Source organism: Oryzias latipes, chromosome 12 (assembly GCF_053564925.1).
Source record: "Oryzias latipes strain Hd-rR chromosome 12, Olatipes_Hd-rR_3.1".
In the NCBI taxonomy this organism is placed as follows: Eukaryota; Metazoa; Chordata; class Actinopteri; order Beloniformes; family Adrianichthyidae; genus Oryzias; species Oryzias latipes.
This window is the reverse complement of record NC_136248.1, coordinates 31487869-31503903: the sequence shown is the minus strand read 5'-3', so window position 1 is coordinate 31503903 and position 16035 is coordinate 31487869. Positions and strand designations below refer to the sequence as shown.

Below are 16035 nucleotides of genomic sequence, written 5' to 3'. Positions count from 1 at the left end.
GCTCTACAAAATGACAAACGTACCATAAAGTGCGCTATGTAGTCAGTAGTAAAGGAATTCAAACCGAGCCCCCCTATAACATGAGAACGCCCCTGCCGATGTGCCTGTGGGAAACAGCGCCCTCTGCCGGCGGAGCCCCGCAGCTCTGCCGCGGTCCTCCTTAAAAGTCAGCGACAAACATGGCGCTTTTCCGCGTTGGTGGGGGGACGTGTCACGTCCTGCCCCGCCCTGAACGAGCACCGACTCGCCGTTATCAGCCGCGGAGGCTCCGGGCTGTCAAAAGTACACAGACATCAATAATCGCGGGTCCAATGGTCAGGCGGCCCCGCCAGCGTCTGCCCGCCTCACACTGCGGGCGGACCTGAACCCGCGCGGACGCATCCTCAGCAAGGAAAGTTCGGCTGGTGCAGAGATGTCAGAACCGACCCGGTTCGTGAGTCCCTTCCACAGACCGCGGATGGTGGCCGCCGCGGCTCCGGCGGGGAAAGCCAAGCTCACCCACCCCGGGAAGGCGATCCTAGCGGGTAAGCAGCGGCTCGAACCCCTCCAACTTCTGCTCAACTCTGCGGGCCGAGACCCCCCCTCCCGAACCTTAGCAGATCCGGCACCGAAACCCTGCAGCAGCCTGCGGGGAAACGCGCATGACGTCACATCTGTAAACAAACATCCAGTCACTTCTGGAGGATTTATTCCAAACTTTCAGAACAAAAAGTTTACGCACTAAAACCGTCCGATGACTATTTTATTCATTTAGGACCTCAAAGCGATTTAGCAGTTTGTCAGACTAACAGATTCAGTGTTTATTCCGTTCACATGTTTATTCCATGGTTTGAAAGGTTTGCTTGGAGTCGTTTGCATCTTCATCACTCAGAACTGAGGATCACACCCCAAACTCCTCATCATCATAATCCAGTGAAGAACATTTCGCCTCAATAATCAGAATGAAACTTTGTGTTTGTTTAGTTCTGAAATGTCCCTTTAACTGCACTGAGAGAGAAAAACCTCTTTAAATGTGAGTTCCTGTGACTTGACCTCCTTTCTTTGCACGTATTTGTGCTTTGTGAGCCTTGAAGCGACCGTGATCTGCTCTGGAACCAGCAACGTGTGTGGCTTATCTTCTGCAGTGCAGCTAAAGATCCAGCAGGCAGGAGAACGGTGGGAAGATAAGCTGAAGAAGAGCCATAGCCCGGTTCCACCATCAAACGTGTGACACGTGTTCGGACCTTTGACCTTTGCACCCACCCGTTTCCTGTCCCGTCTCTGCAGCGGTTAATCAGTGACCAGAAGTCAAAGTTTACACAGCTAGGGAGAGAGGTCACGCCGAGTGACCCCACGGGGCTGCAGGGAGCAAACGGGGAACAGGTTTGTTTGTTGTTCTGAGGCTGCTGACAAACCATGACAAAGCACTTTGCTCTGTCAGCCTGAGCGCACACCAGAACCCGCCCACCGCTCTGAGCGGCTCGCTCCCAGAGTGCAGCGGTTGGAGCCCAGAACCGCAGCGGCACATGACGGTGGAGCCACGAACCAGCCAGACGGAGACTCCCCCCCTCATTGGCTGGAAGGCATGAGCTGACTCTCTAGAACCCAGGGGGCGGGGCTTCTCAACAAATGCTTTGCTGTAAAAAAGAATGTAATTAAGAAAACGCCGTTTTAGAAGTTAATAGATTACAGTTTCTAACCAGAAATGGAGCAAGAACTGAACAACAAACAAACTAGAATGGAAACAGGTCCAGAATATGAACAAATAGATCCGTCGCAGATTTAATGTAATGTGAAATAGTGAGATAAAATACTAATCAATGGCATCTTTATTGACTGCTAAGCATTAGGAATGCAAAGACTCGATTTCTCCATGATTTGGTTCAAATTAGGTCACAGTTTTGTTTTTATTCGATTTGTTTATTAAAAAGAAAATCATAAATATCTTTTTATAAAATTGCTAATAAGCGAGTAACAGTGAACATAAACCTACTGAGTGTGATGTAATAAATAAATACATTATAAATCCCTCTTAAATGTAGCCAGGGGCGGAGCTAGAACATTTTCTTTGGGGGGCAAAACACCAGAGTGGGAAGCTATTACAAGTAAAACCATTAAAAATAGACATTTCTAACAGTTTTATTGTTTTAATTTTGTTATTTTTTGCAATACCTAAAGAAAAAATCTGTTGCTGATTTCAAAAATGATACTATTATTGACTTAAAAGTTTGGGGGCACAGCTTTTTGCTAGGGGGGCTGCTCCCCTAGCTCCGCCCCTGAATTTGGCCCAACACGCGCCGCTCAACTGGGTCCAACGGCGTGACGCGGTTCGGTTTTGAACTGCGGCGTTCCTGTGAAACACCGACTCATCCATGTGGCAGATAACAGATAAATGTGAACAGAAGTCAACAGCGTCTTCTTTTCTCTCCAAAACCCTCAAAGTTTTCATGTTAAAACTTCATCCTGACATCCTTTCATGAGGTCACGGTGACGGCTTCGTCGTCTTCGCCGCTGGAATCCTGGATGAATAGAAAGTCCTGTTGGACCTGAACAGAGAAGACGACTGCAGACTCTCACAGTCCTCTCTGGTGCGGTGGAGGATTCTGCCTTCAGGGTGGAGGAACCCGATGCTCCAGATGACCACAGACCCCCACATCCTTTGTCCCCCCCTCCAACGCATCTGTCGAGCTGTACGACCAGTTCTCACAACGTTCCTGTGACGCTCCTTTCATTTCTGTTCTTTTGTTTAAACGCTTTCAAGGCTTTTTTTTCCTTTTCTTCTAAGTCGCCCTGCAGCAGGCGATCCGCCCCCGAGTCCATTTGTGTGGCTGCTCTGGTTCCGCTCTGTTTTGTTTTGTGGGTTTTAACCATTTAAACCAGGGGGGTTGGAAAACATCGATTTGGCGACATGTCGCGACAGTTCATTTGGTGAAATCAAAATCAGCTGATTCATGTTGATCTGGAAAACGATTGAAGAATTACAGCAGGTTAACGAACATGTGCTATTTAGGAGTCGACTGTATATGAGAACTGGACGGAGTGACCCCTCCCCTCTGGCGTTCCAAACAGGAAGTGGCCCCCCCAAGCCAAAAGCCCGTAGACGTCTGTAGAGAAACAAACAGCTGTTCCTCACTCATTTGATTGGTCAGAAGAACCTTCTGGTTAATAAACCTCTTCTTCTCAGGGATGGTGCCACTCAGTCCAGTTCTCAGATACAGTCGATGGTCCGATGTGACGGATGGCTGTCCAACAGTCGTTCCCTGGGTCAGGTGTCACCGCCTTCACTGCTGGTTTGGTTCGCAAGTTGAGATTCAATTTCAATCCTGCTTCAGCAGAAACTGGTTGTAATTTATCCGAATGTCAGAAAGTTATGAACCAGTCAAGACGATCAAAGAGTTTTTTCTTAACTTGTCCTGTCCAGCCGTTGGACAGATTTTACTGTTACGGTCGGGGTTTATGTGTCTTTGGAGACACGAGGAGTATATTTGTATAAACCTCTTTTGTTTTTGAGGATAAACTTTAAATATGTAACATTTCTAAAAACTGGAAACCCAGAAAAGATTTGACAACAAACTGCTATAAAATATCAATTGGTGACTTTATTGAATGAATATTTCCGTGTTTTTTTTAAACGAAGTCTGAATACTCTGAAAAACAACATCCGTTAATTTGTGAAGGGTTTCTTTTGACAGGTGATGTTTCAGGTCTTCCTTCATGATGGACTTGATAAACTGGTTCCCCGTGGCGCCTCAGCGTCCTGCAGAGGCGGGCTGCAGGTACGGGTTTGCAGACGGTGGTCTAGCTTGATCACTAGGTACAGAGAGATGTGGGCGTGTCTTAAGCGGCGAATGCTCTGTGAGTTTGGACCACGGCTGGATTCCTCTGCATGTTTTTTGGAGATGCATGTCCAAAGCCTGGGCGCTGGACTTCAGAGGCTTTTGTTTGTCACCTTGTCATGTTCAGAGGAAAAGCTCCCCCCCCCTCGCACCCCCAGATATGAAAACGTAGCTCCTCCACCTCAGGTTTTTCCCTCCCTCTGGGACTTGTGAGCCTGCTCTGACATAAAGCACAGTGTTGAAGGCCACGCCCCCTCCGCTTGAGGGGCGGGGTTCCACTGACAGAAAGTTACAGCAACTCAGTTAAGGTGGAACTGCTCTGCAATTGTTAGATGCAGATGATTTTTTTTAAATCTCATCCATTCATCTCATCTATTGTTTTTACACTTCCATTTTCATCTTTGTGTGAATTTTCCTTCACTTGTGTTGCATGTTGGGTTTGTTTTGTGACACAACTGACTTTTTTGTGTTAAAAGTCTGTTTCACTTGAATGATAAAACCCTCATAACTGTGTCTGTTGTCCTTTTTTTAAGGTGGAATTGCTGGAGGAATAGAGATCTGCATCACCTTCCCTACAGAGTACGTTAAGACTCAGCTGCAGCTCGACGAGAAAGCCAACCCCCCCAAATACAGAGGAATCTGTGAGTAAAGATGCTGTCGGGGGGAAAATCTGAGCCTCATCCGTTAACTCCTCTCCCAACTTTTTCTGGAAACTTACAAAAGAGGAAAAATACAACCTGCTGGCCTGAAATATAAAAAAGGTTTAGTTTTGGATTATTTTTTAGGTTAAATTTACTTTTTTTAGTTTTTATTATTAGCTCTTGTTTGTTTTAGGAAATGTATAATTTTTAATTACATTTTTTATGAAATAATAACATTTATAAGCCAGGTTAAATTCATTTAAATCCTTAAAAAAATGTTTTTACAACATCAGTGACTGAATAATTTATGCCTGAAAGAAAAGGAAAAACAATCATTTAGAGGGAAAGAGTCTTACAAACAAACTGAAGTTTAAATGTGTGACTGTAGAGTTTATTAAAGAGAATTTAAAAAACAGAGCAGAAAATGGAGAAAATAGAAATTCATAATGTAAACTGAATTCCTAAATTGCCCCATAGTGCAGTTTGTAGCATTTTTCTGATAACATAGATGAGGAAAATGACATTTCTGAGTGTTTCTTCATTCAATAGGTTGTAAATCAGCAGCAGACAAATGATGCCGTTTGAGGAAAAGATCGTATTTGTGATGTAGAGACTACGCTGGGGGGGCCACAGGCTCCCTAAACAAACAAACAAATGCGTATTTCAGCAGGAGACCTTTGGGGGCAGACGTTTGTCAGCTGAAGCTCAGAGAGGATTTCTGACCGTCAGCTGACTTCCTCTGACTCTTCCTCCTTCCTCCAACAGCCGACTGTGTGAAGCAGACGGTCAGCGGTCACGGCGTGCGGGGACTCTACCGCGGTCTGAGCTCGCTGGTCTACGGTTCCATTCCCAAAGCCGCCGTCAGGTACCGCCCACTCTGCAGAAAACGCCGTCACGCCCAACAGACGCAGAAATCCACGCAGACGCACAGCCACAGAAAAGTCTTTCATCGTTCACTGCAAAAACCCTAAAAAGAAGCAAAAATGTTTGTCTCATTTGCTCTCAAAATACTTTTTAACAAAGTACTGAGACAAAAGAACTTCAATTCAATTTGAATTTATTACAGTTGACACGTTTCCTGTCAGATTTCTTATTAATAATGAAACCTTTGTCTAAAAGCAGGTCATTTTACCTGAGTGAGGTGTTACCTGTCAGTCTGTCCATGAAAGAATTTGTTGGTTAAACTTCAAATGGATGTACATGATACGAGGTTTTTTTTAAGTTTTCCAGCTGTGAAATTCTCACTGTGAAGCACAGGGGAGGAACTAACATGGTATGGGGAGAGAGCGCTCATGGAGGGGCTGCTGTCATTTTTAAACCAAAACCATCAACTCTCAAACCTGTTTTGTTTACATGAATGAAGCTGAAAGAAAAGGAAGCAGTTCAAGGTGAAACTGTCAAAATAAAAGCGTTACCCATGTGTCCGAAAAACCTTTTTTTTTACTGGAATTAGTCAGAAACTCAAACTGAGTTTGTTAAACAGTTTTTGGGAGATTAAAAATTATTCTGCCTGGTCTTGATGACTTCACTGAGTTCAGTTTTGGTCTGTTTCTGTAGGAATTCTAAACTGGACACTAAATTGTGTTATTGTGTTATTGTGTTATTTGTTATCTGTTGTTTTTGAGCTGTGGTAACAAATCCATATCCTCTCTGTGGGATCAGTTAAAGTTCACTAAAATCCTAAAACCAGTGGCTCCTCCCCGCTGTTCCCAGCTTGGACGATTGGATGAACATTGGAGATGAAATCTGCCAGATGGAAAGACTAAAATACTCACTTCAGACACAGTTCCCCACATTTTTGGAAGATAATCACAAATCTATGTTAATCACTTGCAACAAATGGAAGTCATGTCTGACATGTCCTCCCTAATAAAGCATCCGCTGTTGTTGCTGTTTTGTTTCTTGTTAGATATGTTGTTGAAAAAAGAAAAGAAATGTTGTGAATAGAGAGACGAATATGGATCCCAAATTGGCCCTAAGTGAATTTAAATGTATTGTTTTATAACTTTCTCAATGTTCATAAATAATGTTTGGGGGGAAAAAGGAAGTAAGAAGGAAAAACAAACAAACAAAACAGCCATTTGTTCTGTTTTAATTCAGGCTAAAGTTCAGGTTTTTCCCCTTTGCGATCATGACTCCCTGTTTGTCCCCCCCCCCCCCCCCCCCCCCCCCCCGACAGATTCGGCATGTTCGAGTTCCTCAGTAATAAAATGCGGGACGAGAGCGGAAAACTGGACAGCAAACGAGGATTCCTGTGCGGGCTCGGCGCCGGAGTTGCAGAGGCCGTGGTCGTTGTCTGCCCCATGGAGACCGTTAAGGTCTGACCTGCAGAACGTGGCGACATGCAATGATCCACACTTTAACCGCATGTCATACGTGTGAAAATGACCACAGCAGACATTAAAAGTCACCTTTTTTTCTCATGAGCTGATAAACACACCTGTTTGAAATCATACCTGGTATAAGATATAAATGTTCTGTCATGAAGAGCCTCATAGTGCAGAAAGTAATGAGGGAATTCAACTCATAAGAAAATGAAATAAAGTGAGTTTTTGGTTAAAATAAAAATATAATAACTTCATCATCAGCAAAAGACGACACAGTAACTCAGAGCTTAATTGTCCAACATCATCAGAACAATCACCATGACAACCAACTGCTGCAACCAGCTAGTAATAGTAACTTTACTGACAGAATTATTTCAAACAAGCCTAATATTTGGAGTAAAGTTGAAATATTAATTATTAAATTGTTTTGTTTTTATTGCCTTAATTTTGTACTTCCAGATCCATTGTGGATTCATTCACAGAAGAAATAATATCCATATTTACAACTGCAAAAGGTTAAATGGCTATAGACAAAAAAAATACCAAAGTGGCCTAAAAATTAATAATGATGCTACAAATACCACAAAAACTGATAAAAACATACATATGCTGTAAATATGTGCAAAAGAGATGAATAAATTACTTAAACAATTTAGCAAAATATTTGAAAAAAAGCTTTAAAAAGTCACATGTGCTATAAAGGTAGTTAACCTGTCAGGGTGAAAACCTGTTTAGAAATCATTGCCTAAAGTGGAAATGATTCAAAACAGTTTTTAAAGGTTTGCTGACTGGTTAAACATTGAATAAATGCAGGGAGCGGAACGTTTTCAGGGCGATTTGAACTTTTTCCTTCATCAGTTTACGGCTAAATAATTCAAAAAGAGCAAAACCAGCAGGAATCTACAGACCAACAGACAGACAAACACGGAGAAGACGCCACATTTAAAAATGAAATCTAACACTGACTTATTCACTAATGAACTCCTATTCTGAACACACCAAACAAAATAGGTTTATTTCAATCAATCAATAAAGACATCTTAAAGATATCAATATTATATTGCATATATTTCAAACATAGTTTGGATACTTCATCAGGAATTCATCAAGGAAAATGTTTTTTAAGTGACAGAAGAAGAAATACACAAACAAATATACACACATATACACACATATATGTGTGTATATTTGTTTGTCTGTCTGTCCATCTATCTACATATATATATATATATATATATATATATATATATATATATATATATATATATATATAGTTATATAGTTATATAGTTATATATATATATATAGTTATATATATATATATATTTGTATTGTATCGCTTCAATTTCAAGTTGTCTCAGTGAATGTCTCAGGCAATGGAGAACAGAGGATACAGTGCTGGAGGACAGATCCTCATGGGAGGACAAACCCCTGCATGGGATGTACCACCGGACCATAACTGAAGTGGCTAATATCAAGAAGTCCTACCAATGGCTAGAAAGGGCTGGCCTACAGGACAGCACCGAAGCGCTCATCCTGGCAGCCCAGGAACAAGCCCTGAGCACCAGAGCAATAGAGGCTCAGATCTACCACACCAGACAAGACCCAAGGTGTAGATCTACAACACCATACAAGACCCAAGGTGTAGATCTACCACACCAGACAAGACCCAAGGTGTAGGCTGTGCAAAGAGGCGCCTGAAACAATCCAGCACATAACTGCAGGGTGTAAGATGCTGGCAGGGAAAGCATACATGGAGCGCCACAATCAAGTGGCTGGAATAATATACAGGAACATGTGTGCAGAATATGAACTGGAAACCCCAAGGTCAAAATGGGACATACCTCCGAAGGTGGTAGAGAATGAGAGGGCAAAGATCCTGTGGGACTTCCAGATCCAGACTGATAGGATGGTGATGGAGAACCAACCAGACATTGTAGTGGTGGATAAAGAACAGAGGAAAGCCGTTGTGGTGGATGTGGCAGTGCCAAGCGATGGGAACATCAGGAAGAAGGAACATGAGAAACTGGAGAAATACCAGGGACTCAGAGAAGAACTGGAGAAAGCCTGGAAAGTGAAGGTGACAGTGGTGCCTGTGGTAATTGGAGCACTCGGGGCAGTAACCCCCAAGCTGGAGGAGTGGCTACAACAGATACCTGGAAAGACCTCAGACCTCTCAGTCCAGAAAAGCGCAGTGCTAGGAACAGCTAAGATACTGCAGGACCCTCAAGCTCCCAGGCCTCTGGTAGAGGACCCCAGCTTGGAGGAGAAACCACCCGCGGAGGGTGACTTTATTATATATAGTTTTATATATATATATATATATATATATATCACGTTATATATATATATATATATATAGTTATATACACAGCTACATACTACATACAAATAAATGATAATATAATGACTCTTAACCTCAATTGGACATATTTTCATTCATACCAATCTGACGCATTGAATCCAATTGATAGCTTGAAAGGGGAGGAGCCAAACTTCTGACACGTCTTTGTCCTCTCAGGTCAAATTCATTCATGATCAGACGTCAGCAAACCCAAAGTACAGAGGCTTTTTCCATGGAGTTCGGGAGATCGTCAGGACTGAAGGTCAGAGCTGCCTCACTCTGCCCCCTGCTGGCTCCTCTCTCTACTTTCTATCTGAACTGCTGTTCTTCCTTTTTGTGCTTAAAGAACTAAAGTCATTCATGAAATATTTGGGGTTCTGGTGCTGCAGAGTTTCTGTTCTGGTTTATCCACAGGACTGAAGGGAACCTATCAGGGGCTGACGGCTACGGTTCTGAAACAAGGATCCAACCAGGCCATCCGCTTTTATGTCATGACCTCTCTGAGGAACTGGTACAAAGGTAGAGGAGCTGACGGAGCTTTAGGGGCGTAGGCTCGGGACACCAGACCGCCTGTCAAACCCGCCTGTTGTTTCTCTGAAGGAGATGATCCCGACAAAGCCATCAACCCCATGCTGACCGGACTGTTTGGAGCGGTCGCCGGTGCCGCCAGCGTGTTCGGAAACACTCCTCTGGACGTCATCAAGACCAGAATGCAGGTCCGTAGTCGTTTTCACCGCATCCTCCCTGACCTGCGCCTCTGGCTGTCATCTCCAACATGTGGCCGTTATTCAACAGGGACTTGAAGCTCACAAGTACAAGAGCACGGCGGACTGCGCCATGAAGATCATGAGGCACGAAGGCCCGATGGCGTGAGTACCGCCCTAAGGTTGATGGGAGGGGAGGAAGATTGACGTGTGCTGAGGTGTTGAGGTAGTGTCTGGTGTGAACACGTGTCACCCGTTCAGAGTTTTAGCTGCTTTTTGAACGACAGAAACTCTTCAACCGTTTACAGAGTTAACGTGATTATAAGATTTTGAAAGATAGAAAAGCAGCTTTGTGCTGATGAGTAGGGATGGATACCGTTGAGGTTTTAACGGTATCTATCCGGTATTTTAACGATACTCTTATCCATACTTTTTGAGGAAGAAGAATAAACAAATAAATAAATAACAAATAAAGAACAAAAAGTGTTTTATTTCCTCATTATGCAACATTGTTTTTTTAACAAAACATTTTACTTGATACATTTTTCCAAGTTGAAAAGTAAAATAATTTTACGCCGCTTACTGTCTGGACAGCCCCGCCCCCCGTGCACACAAATAGCCAGACAGACCTCTCCTCTTCAGCGAGAATACCGAAATTAATATCATCATTAATTAACGGAAAATTGACTGACTTGGTGAGTTAAATATGGCAGAAAACGTTTATATTTTGTGGGACACAAAAAATGCGACTTCTCCAGAACCGATAGCAGAACCGTTGGGGTCAGATCTTAACGATACTGCGGTCTTGAAGAATGTGGCCCCGGGGCTCGTTCAATACACTTTATTTTACTACTGTAAAGTAGTGTAATCCTTACTAAGTTTTGAAAGGTTAAAACTTTATTTTGCTACTGTAAAAAAGTTTAAACTAACTAACTTACTTTACTAAGGTTTAGTGGAGTTTACACTTTATTCTACTACTGTAATTTTTTAAAACTCTACTAACTTATTTTACTAAAATTTAGTAAAGTTTACACTTTATTTTGATACTGTAAAGTAGTTTAAACTTTACTAACTTTCTTTACTACAGTTTAGTAAAGTTTAAACTTTATTTTGATACTGTAAAGTAGTTTAAACTTTACTAACTTTCTTTACTACAGTTTAGTAAAGTTTAAACTTTATTTTTTAGCAGCTGAACCGAAACGCCTGATGCTGAATTGGATCCTTCAGACGTGCGACGAATGAACAAAATGAAACAAAAATGGGTTTTAGAGACAAAACCCGCAGTAAAAACGTCCCGCCTGTAGATGAAATGTTCCTCTTTAAAACGTTGGCAGCTTTTCTATCCTGGAACAGGAAGTTTGTGACTTTTGACGGTTAACCATTGTTTCAGGCAAATATTGGGCAGAAGTTTGACTTTTATGTAAAGGTGTTTGTTCCGGGTTTGGGGGCGGAGCTAATGCAGCTCAGTGACTCCTCCCACTTCAGTTTTTAGATGCTACTTTAACTCATAAGAATCCAGACCCATTTTTTCTTAAAAATAAAATTATTTTTATTTCACCACAAACCAAATGGACCACAGAATCTATTTCAGATATTTTTCTGTTACACTCATCATGTCACGTCAGTTTAATAGAGTTTTAAAGAGGTTTCAGGTTTCCTCCCTTTTGGGTCTATTTTGTGGAATTTATCTCTGGTGAAATTTTTTGTTAATTTTTTTTTTTTTTATATTTATATTTTATCTTAATATTTTGCCAATTTTTTGTTTTCTTTTTACTCTTTTAAATTAATACATATTTATAAAAATGATAACATAGTTTGGGCATTGTTTTTTATGTTTGTTTTTATGTTTGTTCATTTTTTGGCTGCTGGTTTGTTTATTTTTTAAATGTTTTATGTATTTTAATGTAAAAAAAAGCATTTTTTTAAACTCATGTCTATTTTTATTTCAATTTTTTAATTTTTTTATTACTTTTGGCCATTGTTCTAGATTTTAATTCTTGTTAAGGTGTTTTAGTTTTTCAATTCTAAAAAATTGTTTGGCTGTGTTTTTTTCTTTTATTGTATTTTTTTGAAAAACTAAATATTGTTTAAATGTCAGCATCTTTAATCTCTCAGGACTTAAATCCTTTTCGTCTGTCAGTTTCGTGTACTTTTCATGTGATTCTTTTTTTATTAGAGAAACACTCACTTTCTCTCTTCCTTTCAGATTCTACAAAGGTACTGTCCCCCGCCTGGGTCGGGTTTGTTTGGACGTCGCCATCGTCTTCATCATCTATGAGGAGGTGGTGAAGGTGCTGAACGTGGTCTGGAAGACGGACTGAGGTGGAAACAGGAGAGCTCTGGCAGGCTGCCCTGGGCTCCTAGCATCTACCTCCAAGTGTTATGAAACAGGAAAAAAAGACTAACATTGGTTTTATTTGTCATGTTGTTAAAAGCATTAGAAGAAAAGCTCTTGGAGGTGGAGGTGCTGCTCACATTTGACCTCTTTGCCCTAAAAATCTGTTGAGCTCAGGGATCTGAAGAGCAGAGAAATGTGAGCACTAACCACCGCTGGATGCACTTAATCATAGAGAAACCGAGAACATGAAGGTTTCAGGAGCAAAGCTTTTCTAATTTCTAATGTGATTGATGTATGTAGTGATTTTCAGATGTCATCTGCTGCCCAGCAGCAGCTCAATGCCTTAGATCGCAGATCTTCAGATGAGAACGTGCAGAGAGCTTGTTCTGCTCGGAAACGCACATTTCCTTTAAGGACGCAGTTGAAGGTGGCTTTGTTTTTAATTAGCAGAGATGTTTTATGCTAAATGAACCAACCCGATGGATGTCTTAAAAAGTGCCTATGTGTATTTTTATGATTTGTTTTAAGATTACCAGTGAGTGAATGTTAACCTCGTCACTACAGACTGGAACATTGTGCTCCGCCTCACACTGCTCTCTCATTCCATGCAGTTCTTTTCAGTTTGCAAGTTTTAACCTTTCCATTTTTGAGATGACAGGTGCCTTTCATCGCATTCCACGCGGCGGTCTCACCGCTCATGTTTCCTTCGCTTTCACATCACGATGTTCTGCTGCTCCTGGTTAGGGGTGGAGCTCCATGACGGAGTCTGGCTCGTTTACATGCAGTCCAATTCCATGTTTTCCTGCTCAGACAGCCTTTGACACGGTACCTTATACTGTGCGCTGTTCGCTTTATCGACAGCTTTTTATATTAACAGATGGAAAGTACTCTTAAGAGTTAAAAACCTTGTATTGTGCCTTGAAACTAATTCTAATGTGAATGCTCATCAATAAACATGGATAGGACTGTTGATATTGTGGTGGTCATTTCACCTCTAATCTGCACCTCAGTGGTATGGAAGCTTGAAAAGGACATGATTAAAAATAACCACACATAAGACAAAATATAATAATCACATTTCCTTTTTTTAGTTAAAATACATTTACATTAAAACATAAAAATATATATTTTTATTCCTTACTTTATGTTGATACTAAAACATCCAAATATATGCCTCGACTTAACCCACAGAAAAAACATGGTAGAATATTTCAAATAACTGAAAATGTCATCTGGCATAAAGGAGTTAAACACCGGCGGTTTAGCTCCAGTATTAATTTTTTTTCAATTATCGTAACTCTTCAACTGTTTATGTAATTAATGCAATTAACACATGTAATTAACACAGAGAAAAGACGCTTTGCCCCGTTACACAACACGTTATTTCTGAAAAGTATTGCACTTTACTAATGAAAAATGTTTATGGGGCAACTTTTTTTTCTCATCATCAGAATCAGTTGGATTTATGTTAATTGCACTAGCGGTCAAAGAGCTAAAGTAGTTGAAAGAACTTGTCCTATTTTGCTGTCGCCTGTGAAATCTATGCTGTTAAAAGACTCATTACTTAAAATTATTTGTTATTTTATGATTAAAAAAGGTGTATTTATTTTGATGTGTCACATGTGTTTCATGATAAAATACAATAAAATAAAATGAACAAAATACAATTGAATTAAATAAAAAAAATATAGTCAGCTTCGGCGCTCCATACAATCTACCGCAGGGGGAAACGCTCGTGACCTTGCTTCGCGCTTTTGGAACCCTGCGCTTGCCGTAGCTGTCAGTGTGAGCCGCGAGCCGCCCTTTGGTGGCGCGTCAGAGGATGCTGGTGTTTGTGTAGTTGTGCCGGGAGCCTCGCAGAGTCAAACATGTCTGTCAGCGCGGCAGAAAGCCGAGGTTTCTACTTCAACACCGTCCTGTCGCTGGCCCGCTCGCTGGCTGCTCACCGGCAGGCGCCGTTAGAGAAGGTAAGACCCGGGCTAGCTGCCAACCAGCTAATCCCGTTAACCGGAGGAGGCCCGCTTCCTCACGCCGCCGGGTCGCGGGCTGTCTTTGGGTCCAAACAGACGGAGTCCTGCAGTCTGTGCCCATGGGAAATGTTGTTTTATTGTGTAGCCACCCTAAAGACAGATGTACAGCTAGCTAGATTTGGTTAGCAGCATCGGTGACCTTCTGTTGATCTTAGTCAGTGGTCAAAACAAAAAGAGAAGTTCGTCCGTTATTTGAATTAAACGTTTCTGATCTTTTTCCCTCTAAAATGTCAAGCGGACAGAAACAGATTTTTACACATTTAAATGAATGAAATGTAGAGCCTCAATAGCATCAACATGGATTAGAATCTGTATTTTAAAGCAGTTTGTCATCTTTCCTCCAAAGCAGCAGCAGGGAATTCAGGTTCAGTCTGGAGGCTTTTAGCAATCATTTGATCAAAACAAGTTATTTCTGCACTGGGTTGATGTTTTTATCACCCTGACAGAGGTTGAAATTCTGGTTTGGTGAGAAATCTCTTTGTTTTCTTGGTTCTTGACTCTATTTTTAATCTCTTTATCCTCTCAGATGCTGTGGAGCGTCAAAGTTTTGTCTCCTCAGTCATTTCTGAGTCTAAATAAGCTCAGAATGGACTTTATTCTGCAGCAGAAACAGTCCTGGACGGTTTCATTCTTCTTCTTTTTTTACTGCGCCTTTGAGCAAAAACTTCACCTCATGCTGTTCTGAGCCTTTTACAGCTCAACTATACCCATGTATACCATCATATATGACCTTTGGCACCCTAAAGAACGACTTTTTTTTAAACGAAATCTGAGTTATTTTTACACTTCATTTCCTACCAGGAAGTAAGAAAACTAAAAACTAGACAAAATCAAATTAATAGGAGCTTTTTGCGACGATTATTTACGAGTCCACTAACGATAAAAAGTTGATGTTTATTAAAATAATACATTTAAATACATTTTTTTTGTATAAAATGCTCAGACGCAATGCATTGTGGTCTATTTTTTCCGATCTAGTGAGCATCGATGCACACTGGTTTTTCGTAGAGACTTCTGGGAAATTTCTAGGGCACTGGATTTAGGAAATGTAGATTCGGACAGCGCTTCAGAAAAGCCAACGCACTACGTAGTGCACTATGTAGCTCACTACATAGTGAGTAGTGAAGGAATTCGGACACAGCCTTAGGGTCGGCCTCGGCAGCGTGTCCGCGTTTCGCTCACAAAAACAAGCAACATCCAAACTTTTGGAACAATGGATGTACATATTGTTCTTAAAAAATGAAAATGTTTAGTCGATCACCGCTAGCTCCACTGAGAAAGTGGGCGTGTCTGTTTACATGGGGGTGGAGCTGGGAGAAGAGACTCTTCTTGGAAGGGGCTGTTCCTCACTTTGTGATGTCACAATGTGAGAACCCACTCGTTTTCCCTGGGTTGGGAGTAGGGGTGTGACGATAACCGCATCACTGCGTCATCACCGCGGTGATCAAAAATCCCACACCGTCACAGCTCTAGTTGGGAGGGGCTGGTGCTCAGAGAGCAGGTTTTCAGAGGAAGACTCTGAGATGAATGGATGAAAACACCACTTTGGGGTTGTTTTTTGTGAGGAATGAACACTATAATACACTTAAAAGCTCAAATAGTGGATTTTGCATGGTATAGGCCCTTTAAAATTTCGGGCATAGATGACCCGCCCCCAAAAGATGATGACATCACAGCAGAAGAAACCATCAAAAAAACAAATGGGGCCAATATTTTTTACAGGGCTCAAACTAATATTTCAAAATCTAAAACACACGCGGCTGAGACATTTACAGGAAGTTTTGATATTATTATGGGATGGCCACAACAGCTTTAATGTCAGATTTTCTTTCAGTG

At 41.5% G+C, this 16035-nt stretch overlaps 2 protein-coding genes across 3 annotated transcripts in view; both read left to right on the top strand.

Annotated features, from left to right (window-relative positions):
* The first annotated feature begins 219 nt into the window (after positions 1-219).
* slc25a1b (slc25a1 solute carrier family 25 member 1b) lies at positions 220-13139 on the top strand. Its single transcript, XM_023960855.2, has 9 exons — positions 220-524; positions 4349-4456; positions 5222-5321; positions 6636-6774; positions 9305-9389; positions 9542-9646; positions 9728-9843; positions 9923-9996; positions 12038-13139. The coding sequence occupies exons 1-9, from the start codon at positions 413-415 to the stop codon at positions 12150-12152; spliced, it is 954 nt and encodes a 317-aa protein (XP_023816623.1). The 5' UTR covers positions 220-412; the 3' UTR covers positions 12153-13139.
* Positions 13140-13908: 769 nt separating this feature from the next.
* Positions 13909-16035, top strand: part of pi4kaa (phosphatidylinositol 4-kinase, catalytic, alpha a) — a 34626-nt gene continuing 32499 nt past the window's right edge. For both annotated transcript variants that reach the window (XM_011481396.4, XM_020707407.3), the window contains exon 1: positions 13909-14136. In XM_011481396.4, coding sequence (XP_011479698.2) covers positions 14038-14136 — 99 coding nt within the window. In that variant the 5' untranslated portion in view covers positions 13909-14037. The remainder of the gene's footprint in view (positions 14137-16035) is intronic.